At 46.9% G+C, this 21,035-nt stretch overlaps 1 protein-coding gene across 2 annotated transcripts in view; it reads left to right on the forward strand.

Moving 5' to 3' along the window:
* The first annotated feature begins 260 nt into the window (after positions 1 to 260).
* Positions 261 to 21,035, forward strand: part of EGFR (epidermal growth factor receptor) — a 211,703-nt gene continuing 190,928 nt past the window's right edge. For both annotated transcript variants that reach the window (XM_039242949.1, XM_039242951.1), the window contains exon 1: positions 261 to 583. In XM_039242949.1, the coding sequence (XP_039098880.1) occupies positions 496 to 583 (88 nt within the window). In that variant the 5' untranslated portion in view covers positions 261 to 495. The remainder of the gene's footprint in view (positions 584 to 21,035) is intronic.

Genomic DNA, 21,035 nt, shown 5'->3' on the forward strand with positions numbered 1-21,035 from the left:
GCTCGGCTCCCGGACGCCGCCTTCTCCCGCCACCCCAGCCCCGCCCCGAGCGCTTGGACCCCGCGGGGGCCACCCTGTCCGCCACCTCCAGTCGCCGCCCGCCTGAGGTCCAAGCTGCCGGTTCTTCCTCCCTCCTCCTAGCTTTCCGCTCCTCCTCTGCTCCTCCCGATCCCTCCTCCGCCGCCTGGTCCCTCCTCCTTCCAGCCCAGCCTCCCCGGCCCCCGCCCCCGCGAGCTAGACGTCTGGGCAGCCCCCGGCGCAGCGCCGCGGCCGCAGCCTCCGCCCCCCGCACGGTGTGCACGCCCGCGGCCAGGGCGACCCGAGCGCGAGCGGTGCCGAGCTGGTCCCGAGCGAGCCCCGGCGGCCACCGCCTCCCGGGCCGGACGACAGGCCGCCTCCGCGCCCACCCGCGTCCCGCCTCGCCGCGCACGGCCGCCCGCCCGCCTCGCTCCCGACGCGTCGCGGACACCCGGAGCCGGCGCCTGGGGGGCAGCGATGCGACCCTCCGGGACCGCGGGCGCCGCGCTGCTGGCGCTGCTGGCCGCGCACTTCCAGGCGAGTCCGGCGCTGGAGGAGAAGAAAGGTAAGGGCGAGTCCGGCGGCCCCGCGCGCCGCCCCCGACGCGCCCCGGCCCGCACCCGCCGCCCCGGCCCCGCGCCCCGCGCCGCCCGCCCCTCCTTTCCTGTTTCCTCGAGGATCAGCCGCGCTCCGGCCGGACCGTGGGAGGAACTGGACGTTTCGTTTCTGGGCTGGGCGAGGCCGGGGCGGCCCGGGACCGGAGGCTCTCCCCGCGCGGGGCGGCGGGGCGGCGGGCGGGGTGTGGGAACCGCCGGCCGGAGCTCGGCGCCCGAGAGCGCTCGCAACTTTCTGTCCGCACTTCCCCGGACTCCCGCGCGGGCCCCGCGTCCGGGCGCAGACACTCGGCGCCGGGCGGCCGCGGTTCCCGCACGTGCGCACCGCGCTGTCCTCGCGGGGGGCCGGGTCGGGTGGGGGCGCGCGCCCCGGGGCGGGGGTCAGGCAGCCGGGGAACAGCCCCCGGGAATCCATCGCACCCCTCTCGGACCGCCTAGGACGGGTGGTTTCCCTGCACCCGCGTCCGGTACGTAAGCCACCCTGCTGGCCCTGGCCTTGGGAGCCCGGGTCCAGGCCCAGGTCGCAGCGCCCTACAAACCCTTCTCCTAGGTGCGGTGCTGCAGCCCTGACCTGAGACGCCCGAGGGGGTCTCGTATCTGCCTCTACCTGTGGCTACAGGGAGCTGGGGGCTTAGTTTTCCTCTTCGGCAAAAAGGGGGTGGTGTCGGACCCACCCCGTGGGCGCAGACTCCCAACGCTCGCCTTGCTGTCAGCCCAGCGTGGGTCAGGGGTACGTACCCAGGCTCCCCACCAGCCCAGGGCTCCCTCCCAGGCATCCACGCCCCCCGGGCTCCTGGCGTCCTGTGCAGTCGCTTCCCCAGAACTCCTGAGATTTGCCCCCACCTGCAGCGCTTCGGTTCCAGGCTTTCTGGTGGGGCTGGACCGAGAGGTGGGGCCGGCGGGCGGCGGGACAGCTGGGTCCCGCTGCCGGGCTTCCTAGGGGCGGGACCCATCCTGGCCAGGTCCCCACGGCTTCTCAAAAGAAGGCTCGCAGCAAACTTTCCTTCTCAAAATCCCGGGATTTTCTCTTCGGGATGTTTCCTTTAGCTTTTTGAAGAATTTGACATTGGGCCAACCAAAATATTAAACATAATTTTAAAAAAGGGGGGGGGAGGGCGGGAGATTGATGTCCGTGGTTCATGTGTGCCAAATGTCCAGACCAAACATGAGCGAGTCTGGCTTCGTGACTACCGACCATAAACCCACTTGACATGAGAAACATGCCTCGGAAGGTTTAATTACACAATTTCAAAATCAAGCAACCCGGGTTCCAAGTCAGGTCTGTACTTGCTCTTGATGTCATTGGCATGGGGAGTCAGGGTTTGGAGCTGAGTGAGTTTCTTAGGGGAGCGGTAAGGCACAGACCAGTGGCTCCCCAACTTGGTTGCACGTTGAAATCCTTTGGGATTTTAACCAAACCAAACAAGAGGAAAACTGCCGTCTGCTCCCACCCCCAGACCTTCTGATTTCATTGATCTGGGATGAGCTCTGGGCATCTGGGATTTTTAAAAGCTCCCCTGGTGATTCTGGGGGCAGCCTGGTTTGGGAATCACCGCCATAGGGGACAGGGCGGTGAAGTCTATGGAAAGATTACCTGCCACTGTAAGGAACTTTTTGAACGTCTGGAGTTTTCACAGTCTTGCAGAATATAGGAAAAAGGGGGTGGGGTGATTTCAGTAATAAGGGATTAGGCTTTTCACTGACAAATCTGGTGGCAAGCTTTCTGTCCCCTAACGAGTCTGAAGGGCTCCCTCTCCAACTTGCTATGAGCCCTGTCCTGCTCCTGAATCAGCTGATGATCGATGATCGATCGATCCGATCGGGTCCTCTTAGGGAAGCGGTATTTCTCCCTCTCTGCCACAGGGGACCCCTTCCTTATTGTATTTTAAATGGACTCTTAGAGCGCCTCCAAAGCATCACTTTTTTCTTTTCTTTCTTTTTTTTTTTTTTTACTCCAGAAATGTTCGCAGCTCTTTGCTGTTAACGCCTTTGAACACTGCTATTAGTGCTTGCTTAGAGATTTGTTTCTGAGAAAAATATAAATACCACTTAATTTGACTGTCCCGTATCCGCTTAAAACAGAATGCTCCTGAATACAATTGTGAGGAGGCGAACAAATGTCATTCTGTTAAAGTAACATTAAAACTCCTGTTTTGCTTATTTTTTAAATATAATTTATTGTCAAATTGGCTTCCATGCAACACCCACTGCTCATCCCAACAAGTGCCCTCCTCAGTGCCCATCACCCATTTTCCCAGCCCCCCAGCAACCCTCGGTTTGTTCTCTGTATTTAATAGTCTCTTATGGTTTGCCTCCCTCCCTCTCTGTAACTATTTTTCTCCTTCCCTTTCCCCATGGTCTTCTGTTAAGTTTCTCAAGATCCTCATATGAGTGGAAACATATATCTTTCTCTGACTGATTAAAGGGCAAATCATTAAACCTATAAAATGAAACATTTTTACAAAAGGTGTTAAAGACCAGTGTCAAGTTCAGTCAGTGTTGTTTGGGAAAAGTTACTCATTTTAGAGAGACTTTTTTGGTCTAAGATACAGTTTCTTAGACTGTATCTAAATCTGTTAGTGCACTGAGTTCTTAGTGCACTGAGTACTGTCCCTTCATTAAGCATACGTGGCAGGTACTCTATTTATAAAAGGGGAAACCGAGGCACAGAGAAGTAAAAGTGACTTCCACATTTAGCAAGAATGAACCAGGATTCGAACTCGGGCCTTCTCGCCCTAGCGCTCTCCCCCAACCACCTCACTGAGTTACACCGCCTTGTGTGAGTCCTGGTTTCTGGGGCGCCGGGTCTGGTGCGCGTGAACGTCTAATGTCAGGTGCTGGGAGAGGGGGAGGAAGAGCCCCAGGAACGGGCGTGTTAGGGTTGGTGTCTGTGTGAAACTTGGAACAGACACCGGCCTGTGCGGTGCTCGAGACTCATTTACTCGGTAGTCCTTCTGCTTGCCTTTTGTGGCGACAGCTCAGTCACCAGAGCAGTGGTGAGGTGGAGATGGCTTGGGGGGCGGGAAGGTGGCAGACGTCTTTCTCAATGAGACCCCGGGTGGGATTTGAATTGTATCCCAAGTGAAGATCCACTGCCTGCTTCTCTCTAAGGAGTTTAGATGTGAGGACGTTCAGCTCAGTCCTGGCCGGGCAGCTAGGATGCCTGCCTTCTCCTTCCAGCTCTGAGGCAAGGTGGACATGTCATCTACCAGCTCTAAGCTCCTGAGTCCTCATTTCAGATTTCAAGAAGTGTTTATTGAGTGCATAGCGTGTAGCAGACATTATGAGTTAAAAGGGGGCAGGGGTGACTTTAATGGTTTCTAATGCTGTTTCCACACTTTGATTCTTTAAGTCCCCGATCAAGTACAGATGGTGCCCGACTTACGGTGCTTCGACTCACAGTTTTGTTTTGTTTTTTCATTTTATGATGGTGTGAAATCGATGCGTGCGAAGTAGAAACGGGACCTGGAATTTTAAATTTGGATTGTTTTTCTCCCTGGCTGGTGATACACGGTACAATCCTGTCCCGTGATTCATGAGACATTCGACACTTCATATAAAGCAGGCTTTGTGTTAGAGGACTTATCCACCTGTAGGCTAATGTAAGTGTCCTGAGCACGTTTGAGGTGGGTTTGGCTAAGCTGTGATGGTAGGTATCATAAATGCATGTCAATGAATATTTCTAATTTATGGCGACGTAACTCCATCACAAGTCAGGGGAGATCTGAATTAGGAAATTGCTTTTCAGATCTGAAAAGGAGACCAACGGGCTGTGCGTCCATCATACATTCACACCCGTGCGTAGCTCTTGTCTAGTAATAACTGGTTGAACTCCAGCAGATTTTTGAGCATTATTTCTGGCTTTATCTAGTTTCAGAGTCTATAACGTTTCCAAAATTCATTCTCAAGCTTGAAGAAACCGATGGCCCCAATCCACTGTGCTGCATGATTAGACTTGGTCCACGTGACAGCGCTAACATGTTTTGAAATGTTTCTGGAGGTAGTGTCAGTAAAAGATGAAGGATTCCGCCCTGTTTACAAAGAAAATACTCTTTTTTTCCCTCCCCCCTTTGATCTAAGCTCCAGGGCTAGCAGCTAAGGTTTGAAACTTTTCTGACAGGAGTGGCGAGCCAACTCTAATATTAAGTTGGTGATTATGGATGTTAAGAGAAGATAGTCCTGTCCTGGGGCCCCGGGTCTCAATATCAGGATGGGATCAGGATGTTGGAGACTCGAGGCTTCTTCAACAACCCACCTAGGAGATCATTTGCCCTTGCCACGTGGCTTGCTGTGAAAGTTGTGTGTTTGTGTGTGTGTTTTAATTTGGACTTAGTAAGTACAGTTGAAAGGGGCTTATTTAAAGTTAGGTGTTTAGTACTCGGGGAGTGTTTTCAGAAAAGCTCCAAGTTCTAGAATATGGTTCACCCATGCATTGTATCCAGGTGTATAGTTTCAAAACTAGACTCTGCTCCTCAGATCTTTGCTGGACTACTTTCATTTTGTTACCTTCTGTCATTTTTGGACATTTGCGGTTGTCATTGGAAACGTTTTTGGCCTCAGTTATTACTGGTTTATTCTTAAACCATCGACACATGGAATAGAGTATCAATCTTGCTCTTCTGAGCCATTCCTATTTGACATCAGCGATTCTGTCCATTCCTTCCTTTTCATTTTCCTCCCGAAAGGTTGTCTTTTCCAAGTCAATTCCAGCAGTTGCTCTTCGCATGCCTGGAGTCTGCTACCCAGCCCATGGCATGAGCACATTAGTTTGAATTCGGGCAAGGATCCAGTGTGATGTCAAATAACCGGTTTGACTGAAATTTACACTTTTTCAGAGTCGTTAGATACAGCCTCCTTCCTACGCATGTAGATAGACACAGTCAATTCAGTTGTCTAGAAAGTTCCCCGAGCCAGCTGGGAGCAGGAGGGATATCCAGGGCCAGGGAGCAGTGGTGGCTTGTTTACTTAGCCCTGTTAGAAGCTAAGTGCTGGATTTGACGTTTTAATCTCTGAAGGCCCTGAAGTATAATATCAAATGCCTGACTGGCCCTGTTGACTAAGCATCTGTGAATTGCATATGCTTAAAATAAATTTTACTCCTACCAAATTTCAGCAGCTTGCTTCGGAAAGTAGTACGTGAAAGCTAACACAGGGGGATCGAATTTCCCTCTTCGCTCCAAGTTCTAGCCCGTGCTGGTGGGCCAGCACACCTGGCCCTGATTTAGGAGAAATAATTACCGAAGTTCACCACTATTGTTTGTCCTTTGAGTATAAGGGCGCATATTGCTACCTATTACAACTTAGGCTCTTATTTGCTACTTTTTTCCCCTTTGTGTTTGAGCCACAGTGAGCAGTTCGCACTGTTCCATCCACATTTTGAGATCTAGAAATGCATCAGAGTTGGTACTTGCCCTTAAGTGTCCGGAAGTCAGGGAAGAGAAATCTATAGATAACAAATTTAAGACAGAGTCCCAGAAGCAATGGCAGATTTGTGTACAAGATGACGAATTCTTCTGGTATTAGTCTGCTTTTAATTCTACCTGGTGAAGGGAATGACCCCAAACGGAAGGGCGTGCTCACCTGAGCCTGTGGGTATTTCCCTGGAGAATATAATCGGAAGGCGTCCCAAGAGTAGTGCCAGTCGTAGCAAAGGTCTGACGAGCGCTGGTTATTTAATGCAGTGGGAAGAGAAGGGAGGCATTGGGAGGCTCCAGTTCATAAGGGCTTCACCGTCCTCCCTGGGAAGGGAAGCTCACTGGGGAGTTCTCAGCTGGGACCTGTGTGATGGCTGTGATGATTGAGACCAGTGACTCTGACAGCATCACGGGGGATGGATTCCAGAGGCAACAGTGAAAATAGGGAGCAAGGTGATTCCTGCGGGCCAGGAGAGATACAGAAGGGGGAGCAGTGAGGATGCAGGAAAAGTGACTCAGGCTGACCTGGAGGCAGTTAATATATAACCAGTACAAGAAACAGAGTCCCAGGTGACACACAGGTTCTGACTTGGAAGGCGGGGTAAACACTGTAGCCATTCACAGAGGCTGGGAATGGTCCCAGAGGAGGTAGGTCAGCTGGGGGGGGGGGGGGGGGGGCTCAGATGGAAAAGTCCAGGGGGCAGTAGAGCATCCAGGTTTGGAGCCCAAGTGAGCAGCGTGGCCTTGAATTGTCGTTTTATTAGTTTCAATTGCAGATATTGTCTTTGGCCATAAAACAGCCCGCCTCCTGCCTGTCTCATGCGCACTGTCTCCATCCGTTTTGAGCCAGGCTGGGTTCTTCTGGATTACCGGCTTCTTTCTTCATTAGGCTGCTGTGGTGCCCGATTAGTTGCAGTTATCAGCAACTGATAAGTAATATCTTATGCGTGGGAGTACATCGGGATTCGTATTTGTGTAATACCACAGATCCTCAGATGGGTAGCCCCCAGTTCTTATTTAAGGCAGCATCAGACTATTTGGTGGCTGTGTTAGGGACTGAACGGAAAGGGTAGGAGGTGACTTTTTTCTTCTCTTTTTTTCCCTTCCCTCTTCCCTCACCTTTCCTTTCCTCTCCTCTTCCCTCTCCTCTCCTCTCCTCTTTTCTTTTTCTCTTCTCTTCTCTTCTCTTCTCTTCTCTTCTCTTCTCTTCTCTTCTCTTCTCTTCAGTAGCTTTTGAACCTTGAATGTACCTTAGAATCACACGAGGAGAATGAAAAAGAATATGCACCCTAGACCTCTGGAGGGGGAGGGTGGAGTGCCAGCACACACGTTTTTAAAAATTCCCTAGGCCACCCTGATGAGTGTATTAAGCGTTGTGTGTCGCTTCTGGCAGAGAAGAAATTTTCTCTTGGTTCTCAGACTTCCATTTCTTACTCACTGCCTGAGCGTCCTCAAGATCCAGGAACAGTTTGGTATTTCATTAGGAAATCAGTCTCGAAGCTGAATTTTTTTCTCATGAATTCATGAAAAGTCTATTGCAGTGGCTCCCAGGGTGTGTTTCCCAAGGAACTTTGAAAACGCTGAGAGAGACGCACATTCTTGGACCCCCTACCTGGACCTCTGAACCGGATACTCGGGATGGGGCTCATGGTCTGAGAACATGAGGCCTCTCGGGGACACTGAAACACGCCGGTTCCAGAATCACAGACACTCCACGCAGACCTCATGCTGGGTTCTAGAAGTTTGGAGGGAGTAGGGTAACTGCTTGTCTTCAAAGCACTCATATTTGGAAGAGCTGAATAGGGAGAGAGAGAGTTAGGAGCAACTACTGTTAATGCAACATCTTATAATAAGTGTGATTTGGGATTTCAGTGGGAGCCTCCAAAACGGGGTTAATTTTGTTTCTGTGATGGGGGCAGTTTCTCAGAAAGAGAACATTTAGCTGGATCTCAGCAGTGAGATTTTGCCCATCTCCAGGCAAAGGGAAAAGGAGGCCATGCTTGTGAACTTGGTGATCCGTCAGCGAGCCCATCCCCGATCATTTTATAAACATGAGTGCCTTGGGGCGCCTGGGTGGCTTAGTCGGTTAAGCGCCTGACTTTCGCTTAGGTCATGATCTCGCGGTTCGTGGGTTCGAGCCCCGCGTCGGGCTCTGTGCTGACTGCCAGCTCAGAGCCTGGAGCCTGTTTCAGTCTGTGTCTCCCTGTCTCTCTGACCCTCCCCTGCTCACGCTGTCTCTCTCTCTCTCTCCTAGGCAAAAAAAACCCATTTAAACGTGAGTGCCTTATTAGAGCACAGGCTAAAGCTTTAGAATTTCCTGCTTTGTGTTTCTAAATGCCCCTGAGGAATCTTACAGTGTCAAAAGTAAAGTGCCTGAGAGGTAACACATTTTACATTTAAAAATGAAAATGGCATGTCTGAAAAAACTTACGGCCGGATGTGAAGAATTGAACTAGAATCTGGATTACAGTTGATAGTTTTAACATTCTTCCCAGTAGCATGACTTGGCCCTAAAACTTGTTATGAATAAGAAAATGATAGCTTTACATTCTTTACTTGACTCCCACCACAGAAAGCAAGGAGAGAAAAGAAATAAAAATCTGCATAATTCTAGATGTAATAAAGACCCATTGTATCACACTGAATCAGAAAATGAGTCTTCAATTAATTGAACTACTGCGACTTGTGAGTTTGAAGGCATCTGTGTCCTGATGCCCTGTTGATAATTGCACAGATTGATCTGTTCATTTGCAGAGATCATTTGCGAACTGGTAGATTTGAAATGAAGGATAACATGTACCTGTTGGTGCTTAGGCCTTTCTTTATGCAAGGGGAAATATCGAAGTGGTTCTAGACCGCTTTGCTGTGCGGTTGTGTTAAGAGCGCTTTTGAAGGATTTTATATTAAAACCAGAAATGGTGGGGTTGGGGGCGCCTGGGTGGCTTAATTGGTTAAGCCTCTGACTAAGGCTCAGGTCATGATCTCACAGTTCGTGGGTTCGAGCCCCGCGTCGGGCTCTGTGCTGACAGCTCAGCGCCTGGAGCCTGTTTCAGATTCTGTGTCTCCCTCTCTCTCTGCCCCTCCCCCCCCACACTCTGTCTCTCAAAAATAAACATAAAGGAATTTTAAAAATCATAATAAAACAGAAACTCAGACATGTGGTACCTGAAGGTGTACTGCTCCGTGCACGTGCTGGGTGGCGTCATGATTCCCTTAACAATTGTGTTTACACCCAGGTGATATCAATAGAACAGTTTGAAAGTCCTGTGTTTTACCCCAGGTTTCGTAGAAAATTGATGCAGCATGTATCATCAATTTTTCCGATATGACAAACTGACATTTTTATGTGAAAAACTGTGTGTGTTTTAGTTTCTTTGCCCATACTCACAAATTTATCACCGTTTTAGAGTCTGGAATAAAAATAAATCATTTATTGAATTTGTGCTGGTCCTCAAGGGCAGGCGTGTTTGCCTGGAAAAATTCTTACCATCGTGAATGAGATTTCCGAACGATTTTGTTTGTAACGTCACAAACCTGGTTTTGCTCATTTACCAGGAAACACTGAATACCTGACAATTGCAGGGGAATTTCATCACTGTGGCTTTTCTGCATTTATGCATTTATACAATGTCCCCTAATTCTTTCTTATATGCTGTAAGCCATAGCAGATGGATACATTGTTTTGAGCAAGAGAAATTAGGCAAACTATTTTAGACGTGTTCTAGTATTAACTTGCAAGATCCTTTTTAAAAAATATATTTTATTTTATTTATTTTTTTCATATTTTTTATTTATTTCTAGGAGAGAGAGAGAGAGAGACACAGCGTGAGCAGGGGAGGATCAGAGAGAGAGGGAGATACAGACTCTGAAATAGGCTCCAGGCTCTGGGCTGGCAGTCAGCTCAGAGCCCGACGCGGGGCTCAAACCCACGAACTGCGAGATCATGACCTAAGCGAAAGTCAGGCGCTTAACCGACTAAGCCACCCAGGCGCCCCTAAAAAATATATTTTTATATAGTATTAGAAATTTAATTATCGTATATTTTTCAGGAAAAGAAAAAAAAACACCCAGAAACACCCCCCCCCCATTTCCTCTACTTTTGATGACATCCAGATGAATGCCAGAAAAACAAAGGTGGTTGTTGAAGAATTATTACTCCACCTGTTTGGTTTTTAAGATACTGATTTTAAGGGGCTTTTAACTCTGATGAATCTCAGAACTTTGTCTTGGCTTTGATTTGCTGCAAAGTTTATGGAGAATCAGAAACCTTACCCTTATGGTTACTTCTTGATTTCTTCACCTCTGCCTCCATTTCCTGGTACTTTAATAGATTGTAGGCTTGGAGCATATTTATGAGTGAGAATAATGTCTTGCCTTAATCTGTCTTCCCTCCCTTCCTTTCCTGCTTCCTTCCTCTCTTTCTTTTTTTGCAAGCTGTTATGCACAAGTCCTCACAAAGAAAGAAAACCTTGACGTATGACTATAAATGAAAAACCGTGACAAACGGCTGCCAAAATATACTGTGTAGTGTTTAAAAGTTAGAATGTCAAAGCCATTCAGTGTTCACAATATTTTTAATACAAATATGGATATATACGTATCATTCCTTCAAAAATTGTATTGCTAAAGGAGTGTTTCTGAGGACATGGCTTCATGTACCTTCCCCTGTAATCCGTTGTTATAAAAGGAAGAGAGCACAGGTTAGAATCAACCTCCCCAGTTTCAACTTCCATAAAATAACTAAACTAGATTGTTTGATGGCTCCTTCCAGCTGGAAACATCTATGAAATTAAAAGCAAATATAAACGCATGCAAGATATGTATTTAAACATTTAAATAATAAGTATGCTGTCCCTATAATTTAGATGCTAAAACACTGATGTCAAAATCATAATAACACCTTGCATTTGTACAGTTTACACAATGCCTTCACATCCATCTCTCCAAGCTTCCTAACAACCCCACAGGATGATGGCAATAATTATCCACATTCGAAGGTGAGGGACTCAAGTTCTACAGTTTGCCAACGATCGCCAGGCTAGTCAACATTTAGGTGTGGGGACAAACACTTCCTCCCGATGGCAGTATCAGATGTCTCCAAAACTCTCCTTTTTCCTCTTCCAAGACCCTATTGCCTCTCTACTCTTGATGATGCCTCTCACTTTGAGTCTTATTTGTGAATCAAAAGACTAACATAAAATATCCCCCAATTTTTTTGTTATACTACTATTACTTATACCCAGTGCCCCGCCCCACTTTGGTATATTCTGCTCAGGTGTTGTTCTTTCCCACTGTTTTCTTGTTAGGAAGTATTTTTTTCTAGAGTTGCCTCACCTGTGTATTGTAATTGCCCGTTTCGTAAGGAACAGGGCAATACATTTATGAACCTTGAAAACATCTACTTTAGAAATTAGAACTATGGTTTTTTGAAGTTAAGTCATAAACTTCTGGAAATTTGCCAGACCTGTAAATACTTGAGTGAAAAGGAGGAGAGTGGGGCACCTGCCTGGGCGGCTCAGTTGGTTGAGCGTCCGACTTCAGCTCCGGTCATGATCTCACGGTCTATGAGTTCGAGCCCCACTTCAGGCTCTGTGTGGACAGCTCAGCCAGGAGCCTGCTCGAGTTCTGTGTCTCCCTCTCTCTCCACCTCTCCCCCACTCACACTCTGTGTCTCTCTCTCTTGAAAATGAATAAACATTAAAAAAATTTTTTAAAAAGGAGGAGAGAAGGCAGCTTGATGTAGCAACTGGGTCGGTGAGCAGTGCCTATGACAAAAGGTGGGAATTCACTCACACGGATCTGTAGAGTCATTTATGTGATTTAAAGGAAGCCCACGCTTAAACTCATGAGGGTATGTAAATAGCTCTTATGAAGAGAGACAAACTTAAATTGTGTATACTCCAGGATCGCTCGTTTTCTGTATCAGATCCTTCATAAGAACGTTTTCTGCCCGAGATGATAGTGGAAGCATTGACTCTAAGGAGATATTCCTACAGAAGTCACAGTTCCCACTTTGAGGCGCTTCATTGTTCGAACGAATAGAAGTTGGAATGTAACACTTAGTAGGTCTCTCATTAACGGCAATTACCTTTTCCACAAGAATTTTCAAAATGCAGTGTGTGTTTTCCTCCATTAGGAAAGAAAGAGCTTTGTGTGTTCTTGTTTATTTCTTTTTAAAAATTTTTTATTTTATTTTTAAAATTTTTTAATGTTTTATTTATTTTTGAGAGAGAGAGAGACAGCATGATCAGGGGAGGGTCAGAGAAAGAGGGAGACACAGAATCCGAACACTCTCCAGGCTCTGAGCTGTCAGCACAGAACCTGATGCGGGGCTCGCACCCACGACCCATGAGACCATAAGATGCTCAACCGACTGAGCCACCCAGGTGCCCCAGTTCTTGTTTATTTCTAACATCGTGGAAACTTTTCAGTGCTCCTGTAGAATTTCACCTCAAACACATTTATATTTCTTTCTTTTCTTTCCCTTTTTTTTTTTTTTTTTTTAGTTCATTTATTTTGAGAGCACGTGAGAGAGCAGCATGAATGAGTGTGGGGCAGAGAGAGAGAGAGGGAGATGGAGAGAGAAAATCCTAAGCAGGCTCCATGCTGTCAGGGTAGAGCCCAACATGGAGCTCAATCCCACCAACTGTGAAATCATGACCTGGGCCAAAATCAGGAGTTGGATGCTTAACCAAGCAGGTGCCCCACCCAGGTGCCCCAATGTGTTTATATTTCTCAATTATAAAGCAAAATAGAAAAAAACCTTATATGTAAATAATAATTGATCCTTGGTTGTCATGGATGCAGCATAGGTTCAGAGAATATCATGAAGGGAAGATGTTGATTTTTTTAGAGCCAAAAATGCATCTTTTGTTGAATAAGTGAATTCTTCCAGCCAACAGGCAGTTAGTGTATTGATTTCAGGGTGGCTTGCTTAGTAATTGGCCTGCCTGCATTGCAAAAGTTATTTGGGCAAACACTATGCCATTTCACCTTCAGTCAACAGAAGTCTGCCCAGCCAGGGCAGAACAGATACTTGAGCAATTTGCTGAAATGGGACAACACAGAGGCCGTCTAGTTGCTCAGTTTTTCACTTCACTTCTGACTTCTCAAGACTCGTTTAAATGCACACTCGGCGACGTGTCTTGTTTGGAGGGGAGGCATTGAATGGGAAAAGTCCCAGAAGGTTCCAAGCCACGGGTAGTTAACCTGAGTCCATCTTCTCTCATGATGGAGTTTTGTTCTTAAAGTCTTGGCTAGAAAAGACCGGCTTTTAGAGTGCTGGGCGCTGGCTACTAATGTATAATGTTGCCCAGTTGCAAAAACAGAATGTTCAAAGAACAGCCAGGAAAATAGGTAGTCAGGAAGTCAAGGCCTGCACCGTGCTCAGGAAGGTGAGGAAAGTTGCCCATAGCGTATACACTTCTTTTGCAATTTGGGGGATTTTTTTTTCTTTCCTTTTGGGACCTTGTTTTGGGAAGAAGTTGGACGTTTTGGGAAGAGGGGTCTGGGCTTGCATTCTCTTATCTAGGTGATAAGGGAAGGGGGACATGGGGCACTAGCCACAAGGCAAGCACAGTGCTGGCCAGACAGGGTATGCTGAACGCGGATTTGTTGTCTGGCAGAAGCTTTACAGGCTAGGTGACTTCTGAATACTATTTACAAGGTTGACTTTTTTAATGTGTTTTTTTTTTTTTTTTCTGAGAGAGAGAGACAGTGCGAGCAGGGGAGGGTCAGAGAGAGAGGGAGACACAGAATCTGAAACAGGCTCCAGGCTCTGAGCTGGCTGTCAGCACAGAGCCAGACATGGGGCTCGAACCCACGAACCGCAAGATCATGACCTGAGCCGAAGCCTGACGGTCTACCGACTGAGCTCCCCAGGCGCCCCTACAAGGTTGACTTTTAATTAAAAGAGAACCGCTAGGTACCATGTAGGATAATAATAGTACTTCTGATCTTATGATCGTCATGTGTCCTGTTCACAAGATGTCCTGCTAGGCCAAAAAAAAAAAAAAAAAGCCTAAGCCAAGTTTAAGAGGAGTTTTAAAAGTAACGGATGGTAGTGAATACCCACGGATTTTGAAATGAGCCATCACACACGTGTCAACTCAGTAGGGTCAACTCAGAGATGGAGAGAGAATGATGAAATTAGCAAGCTCGTGTCTGTCTGAGGAAGGAGCGTAGTTAGCAGGACTGAGCCCTCAGTGCACCTCTCCAGGAGGAGAGTATGTCTGTGGGTGAATTTCCTTTCGAAGACAGTTGGATCCAGTGAAGTTTCATTCTCTGACGAGAGCTTTGCCTGCACATGCTTCTCCTGTGCCTTCAGATGTTAGCAAGTAGAACCCTGCTATGATGCACGTTGATTCTGATATTTGGGGGGTGTATCAGAACATGAGTGGCAAGGGTACATCTACAAGCACATGCTGACCCGAGAGATATGCGGCTGTGCTTTCCTGGCCATGTGTGTGTGCGTGTAGGCCGCTGCGTCTCTGGCCCTCTGACTACACTACACCCCCTCCCCCGTTAGTATTATTTTGTATCAGGTGCTCACGGTCACTTATCAGCTAGATGCGCCCACTTGCTGGCACAGAATTGATTCTCCTGAAGAATCTCTGTCCATTTGCATTTTTCCCCTTGGCTGTAAAGTGGAATGAATATGTCATTTACTTAAAATGGGAAAAATGTCTTGGGGTTTCTGGACTCAAAGAAGAAAAGGGGACATTTCCTCAGCCAGGAATTGACTAGGTTTTGGGGTGAAGGGGAGTCACCAGGCCAGAGGTCAGAATACTGCCTGGGGGGAACCTGGGAGGCTCAGTTGGTTGAACATCCAATTCAGGACATGATTTCATGGTTTGTGAGATGGAGGCCCGCATCGGGCTCTGCACTGACAGCATGGAACCTGCTTAGGATTCTCTCTCTCTCTCTCTCTCTCTCTCTCTCTCTGCCCCTCCCTTGCTCATACTGGCCTCTCTCTCTCAAAATAAATAAATATACATTAAAAAAACAAAAGCCACCTGTGCAGGTGTGCAGGGCTCTCAGAATAACTCTGCTCTTAAAACAAAGGCCACCCTGGGTAGGTGTTTGTGAACTTCCACTCGCTCTATGGGTGTCCAAACTGATCATGTCCGTGAATGGTTTTCCCAATGTGAACATTGTTATAATAGGCTAAAGAATGCAGCGAATCACCATTAACATTTGATGGGCATTCTTGTTGGCCTTGTTCCAGAAAGGGCAATAATCGCCTTCTTATGCCCAGCATCTATTTGAGGTTAAATTTTTTTATAAGTAGGAAAACCAAAATGGGTACGCAGGACTAAAACATAAGTATACAAGACAATATGCCAAAAAAAAAAAAAAAAAAAAATCTCTAGACCTGCTGTGTGGTCCTTCTCTTTGGAGAGCGGTGATGCGTTAACACTTTGCTTTCCTCACACACATTGCAGGCCATGGTAGACCTCAGGGGTGCTGGCTCGGACCCAGGCCCCAGTTTGGTTGAAGGATGCTGTTGGCCAAGTTGGGTAACTACGACGAGCTCTGGTTTCCTCCTCCGTGGAATGGAAGTGATAATGGCTCTTATCTCACAGAGCTGGTGAGGGAATGAAATGAGATGATCCCTGTAGAGGAAGGACCACAGGGCTCTGTCCCCGGAGCACATTCCAGAAGGGGCAGATATGATCACCGTTTGAAGGGCTGACTCGCACTGTGACTTCTAAGCCCCAACTGTGACCCTTACGATCCCTATTTCCTTCCATGGTGGGCCTTACTTTCACTCAGAAGAGGATTATTGTTTCCTTGCATGGAGCTGGGAAGGCTACTGTTTTGTTTGTTTCTTCCTGCTCATCCTTTCTCCCCTTCCACGGCACACGTGGCAGTGATGGCCACGCGTATTTACCGAGTCCAGCCTTTAGGTCTTCACGGCTCCCTGCGTCCCCGGACCACCTCCCAAGGAGAGAGACAGGCAGCCAAGAGCCCCTGGTCCTTTCAGCCACAGCTATGCTTTCTCAACAGAGAAAAGAATAGAATCTGTATTCTCTTAATTATTATTCGACCTGAAATTAACGAAGCTGTCTCAGGTAATGCTTAGCACACTTGTGGTCGGGTTTTGTTTTTAATATTTATTTATTTTTGAGAGACAGAGAGACACAGAACGCGAGTGGGGGAGGGGCAGAGAGAGGGAGACACAGAATCTGAAGCAGGCGCCAGGCTCTGAGCTGTCAGCACAGAGACCGACATGGGGCTCGAACTCATGAACCGCCGAGATCATGACCTGAGCCAAAGTCAGAGGCCCAACCGACTGAGCCACCCGGGTGCTCCACTTGTGGTCGGTTTTGAACCACCGCATGCCCTTCGCCAAGATGCCTTCTTCTGGGACTCCTTCCTCACAACATCCTTTGCTGTCCTGTTCTTCGCCTGATTCATTACAGCAAGGCCTGTTGGTGTTTCTACGGTCCGTGAAAATGCATCCACTCCTCTATTATTGCTTTCAAGTTTTGCAAAGTAACAGATTGGTCACACATTCATACATGCTAGAGCCTCGCTGTTTCCTACCGGCAGTGTATTATTAAAGTTATTTTGAAAGTTGTTTTAAATCCGTGAGTAAAAATAAATTGCTTTTGCTGCAAGAAACACCAAAAATGGAAAAGCTACCAGTTCAAAGATGATAATTTGTCTTATAAACCTTGCCCGCTAGCTTTTAGCTGGTTTTAAACAGTGAGACGATTTATGAGGGGATTTGATATACAAATGGGTTGAAGGGAGGTCGAACCTTTGGGCCCGTTTTCTCAGTCCCTGAGGTCTCTAGACTCATAATGTCATGGTGAAGGGGATGTGACATGCTTGGAGCGGTCTATTTGGAAACATGACAGGCACAAAGGGAAGATAGGGTCACTCCAGCATGTAAGGCTTTGGGAAGCAAACTTTTTTTTCTTTGAACATGAACTTTACTGTTAGCATTTTTTTTTTTCAGTGTTAAAGCAGGTGGGGGTGGGGAGGATGTTGGGTTAGGAAGGAAGGGTTAAGGAAGTGAACTATTAGGCATACTCAATGTTTTCAGGCATTAAATTCTTCACTTTCAACACACATTTTAGAGTAGGTATTTGTTTGAACTTGATATTTTGATCTCATTCCTCCTCAGTACTGTTTTCGAAGTTATTACAGAAGTTAAGAAAGCTTTTAAAATTTGCTGTCGTTCTGGGAAAAATTGTACTGAAAACAAAGCACTGCCCGTGTTATATAAATAAGAATAGTGGTTTGCTGCAATAGCAAAGCTTTTTGTTGCTAGCTTTTCATTTTGAAAGAATTACAGATTCACAGGAAGTTGCAAAATAGGCATAGGGAGGTGGATGCACCCTTTCCTTGAACCCCCCCCCCCCCACCATGGTAACATCTTAGTACAAGGTTTTAAATATTTAGTTTGGCGTCTTTATCTAATATTGACCTAGGCTAAACGCCCACTGGTTTAATTAACTAGTGAGACGATATTATAGAAATCAGAGTCTTCACAATACTGTTTGGAAGTTAATTTTTTAATGAAACTTTTTGGTCTTTAACCTTGGGGGTGCTATGCAAGAACGAGGAGGCAAAGAGAAGGAGGGACAGAGGGAGGGCATAGGTAGGCAGACAGACAGACAAATAGACACAGAAATAGGAAAACAGTATGGAGTGCCCTCAAAAGGTTAAAAATAGAACTACCTTACAACCCAGCAATTGCAGACCTGGGTACTTACCCAAAGAACACAATACTACTAATACGAAGAGATACACGCACCCTGACGTTTATAGCAGCATTATCAACAATAGCCAAATTGTGGAAGGAGCCCAAATGCCATCGATTGATGAATGGATAAAGATGTGGTACACACACACACACACACACACACACACACACAAGAATATTACTTAGCTATAAAAAAGAATGAACTCTTACCATTTGCAATGACATGGATGGAATTAAAGTGTATTATGCTAAGCAAAAGAAATTAAAGAGAAATACTATATGATTTCACTCATATGTGGAATTTAAGAAACAAAACAGATGAACATAGGGGAAAGAGAAAAGAGAGGGGCAAACCATAAAACAGACTCTTAACTATAGAAAACAGCTGAGGGTTGCTGGAGGGGAGTTGGGCAGAGGGTCCAATCATTCATTGATTGGACCAACCAAACACTCTTGTAGATTTTGGATCAATTTGCAGAAGCTAAATTTCTATTCTATTCAAATCACAAATGGACGGGTTTTTGTGTATCCACCAAATACACATTCCTTCTTGTTCATTCTGTATTTTCCTTTATTTGGCCTAACATGCTTTTTTTATATGAAGTTTCTAGACGCCCTAGATGAGTGTCTTCTGGAATGCGGATGATGTCATGTTTTTTGGTGGTAGATACTGATTACACAGATGTATTCATTTGGTGAAGAATTCATGGATCTGCACAGTTTTGATTCATACACGTTTCTACATTAATGTTATACTGCAGTAAAATTTTTACACACCATACTCCTTGTCACTTCGTAGGAAGGATAATTTACAGGGCAAGCTCATATTTTATTAGAAAATTCAGGATCTCAAAGAAGGTGTCAGGTTTTGGTCAAGGCAATGCATTTCTTCTGTTTGGGTCTCTACAACAAAAGTCTCCTTAAAAGTAAGATGACTCTGGGGCACCTGGGTGCCTCAGCCAGTTAAGCGTTGACATTGGCTCAGGTCATGATCTCACGGTTCCTGAGTTCAAGCCCCGTGTCAGGCTCTGTGTTGACAGCTCAGAGCCTGGAGCCTGCTTCGGATTCTCTGTCTCCCTCTCTCTCTGACCCTCCCCTGCTCATGCGCTCTCGCTCTCTCTCTCTCTCTCTCTCTCAAAAATAAATAAACATTAAAAAAATTAAAAGTGAGATGACTCTTACTGTTACTTCAGTTTGCTCTAAGGTATTAATTATTTTACAAATCTGGTGAAAAGAGAGTAGCAACAAAGTAGCACGATTCTCCTTTACATGGACCTAGAAATCCCTGTAGGGAAGGGCTCTGGTAACAGATATTAACCAGCAGAACTTTGCAGAAAGACCCTGTCTTTGAGGGTAACCACACCTTCCGTCCTTGTCTGTTACTTCCCAACGTCAGGCTCTCATGGGGCTATATTCAGACCAACCCTGGGAAAGAGAAGAGAAAGTCAGTCCCAGGGTAAAGGAAAGCTCTCGGTTCGCACAGCAAATGCATACCACACTGCAGGTCCTCCTGTGGAGCGTCCAGAACCTTCCAGCCCTCTGAGCGTTCTGAGCCCTGATTCTTATACCTGTTATATCGCACAGCCCTAACCTACATTTGCGGTACAGCAGGGCGTGTGTTTAGTAGATGGGTATAATTTGGCAGAATCTTCTGTGCACGTTTTGTTTTGAGTTTCCAGTTTGGTTCAGCTCAGTAGGCATGCGTTCAGTGTTTACTGCATCCCGTATGCCAAAAAGCTGCTGGGTGCTGGGCTACCTAGAAAGTGTCGTCTTTGCCCGTAAGGAGCCTCCAGTTCATTCTGTCACATCCCAAGTGAGAATTTAGTCTAGTGTCGGTTGTGACTGCTTCAGAACTGAATGATGGCCACAGAAACCACAGTGGGTGTAGATGAATGTTAAGTGGAATGTAATTTTGCAGCACGCTCTATAGCTTTCTCAGAGTCCTTGACATGCTTGATCTCATTTGAATAATCATGTAAAAATGGCCTGAATTCCCTTTTAGATCTCTTGATTTTTCCTTCTTCTTTCTTTCTTTCTTTTTTTTTTTTTTTTTGAGAGAGAGAGAGGGAGAGCATGAGCATGGGAGGAGCAGAGAAAGAGGGAGAGAAGGAGAATCCCAGGCAAGCTCCGAGCTGTCAGCACAGAGCCCAATGCAGGGCTCGATCCCAGGAATCCTGAGATCATGACCTGAACAGAAATCAGAAGTCGGCCGCATAACTGACTGAGCCGTCCAGGCTCCCCTCTCTTCACATTTTTAAGTTGACATCTAAATTGTGTACCATGGGTTTAATAGTTGTAAGAGATATCATTTCAATCATTTGCTAAAGTGGGTAGTCAATGCTTCTCTACCAGACTGATTTGGACATTTTTTAAGAGTGATTTTCTGCCAGAAAGATTGACTTGTTTTCCTGATCAAAAAATTTTTTTGTTAATGCTTTTCTCCAAAGATTGACGCCCTGAACGAATGCCCATTCTGGGATGGGCATTTGACCGCACTGATGGGAAGACGAGGCAGAAGGACGCATCATGGGCTGGTCACCTTCAGCCTCGGTATTTCGGTGCTGAGTTAGGCACTCTGCTGTCCCTCTGCGTGGCACCGGAAGGGCCTTGTCCCAGAGGCCTGGGACCAGGGGAGAGGAGCACTGGCATGGGGAGGAGCAGAGCCAGGAGCCTGTGGCACATGCAGGCAGGTTGGCTTTAGGAAGGAGCTCAGATGGAAGGCGAGGACCTGGACGTTGGTGTGTCACGCCCTGTACTCCCTGGGAAGTCTGTGCACCGCAGGGAGACACCCCCGTTTGGAGACTGCCACCCCAGGCCTGAGGACATGGACAAGGCAGCGGTGGGAATGGCATCGATGAGACTGAAGCAAACACTTGACGGTCTCAGCTGTCAGGTGGCTCCCAGAAGAGGAAGCGCCGGCCCCTGGGTGTAGCGCATGCTGCCGATGGGCCACATTGGGCTGGAGGTGCGTGGTTTATGGAGGTGGGTGCCTGCGCTTAGCACCTGCTGTGTGGCATGACCTGCGCCTGCTCCTGGGACGCCAACAAACTTGTATTTGATATCCCCCCATTGGGGAGGCTATAAAGAAGCAGGGGCACAGTTATGAAGCTGCTCCAAAACCATTTTCTCAAACTGACAGCCACAAGTGTACCCTCGGAGGAGGGCCCGGGAATTTTATTCTCTTTTTTTAGACTAACAATTTGTTTATTCATTTTCAAGGGCAATCTAAATTCTTGCGAACATGGGTGCAGACCTCCGTTTTACAGCCGTAAA

This window comes from Hyaena hyaena, unplaced genomic scaffold, assembly GCF_003009895.1.
Source record: "Hyaena hyaena isolate Hyena2069 unplaced genomic scaffold, ASM300989v1 scaffold_218, whole genome shotgun sequence".
Classification (NCBI taxonomy): domain Eukaryota; kingdom Metazoa; phylum Chordata; class Mammalia; order Carnivora; family Hyaenidae; genus Hyaena; species Hyaena hyaena.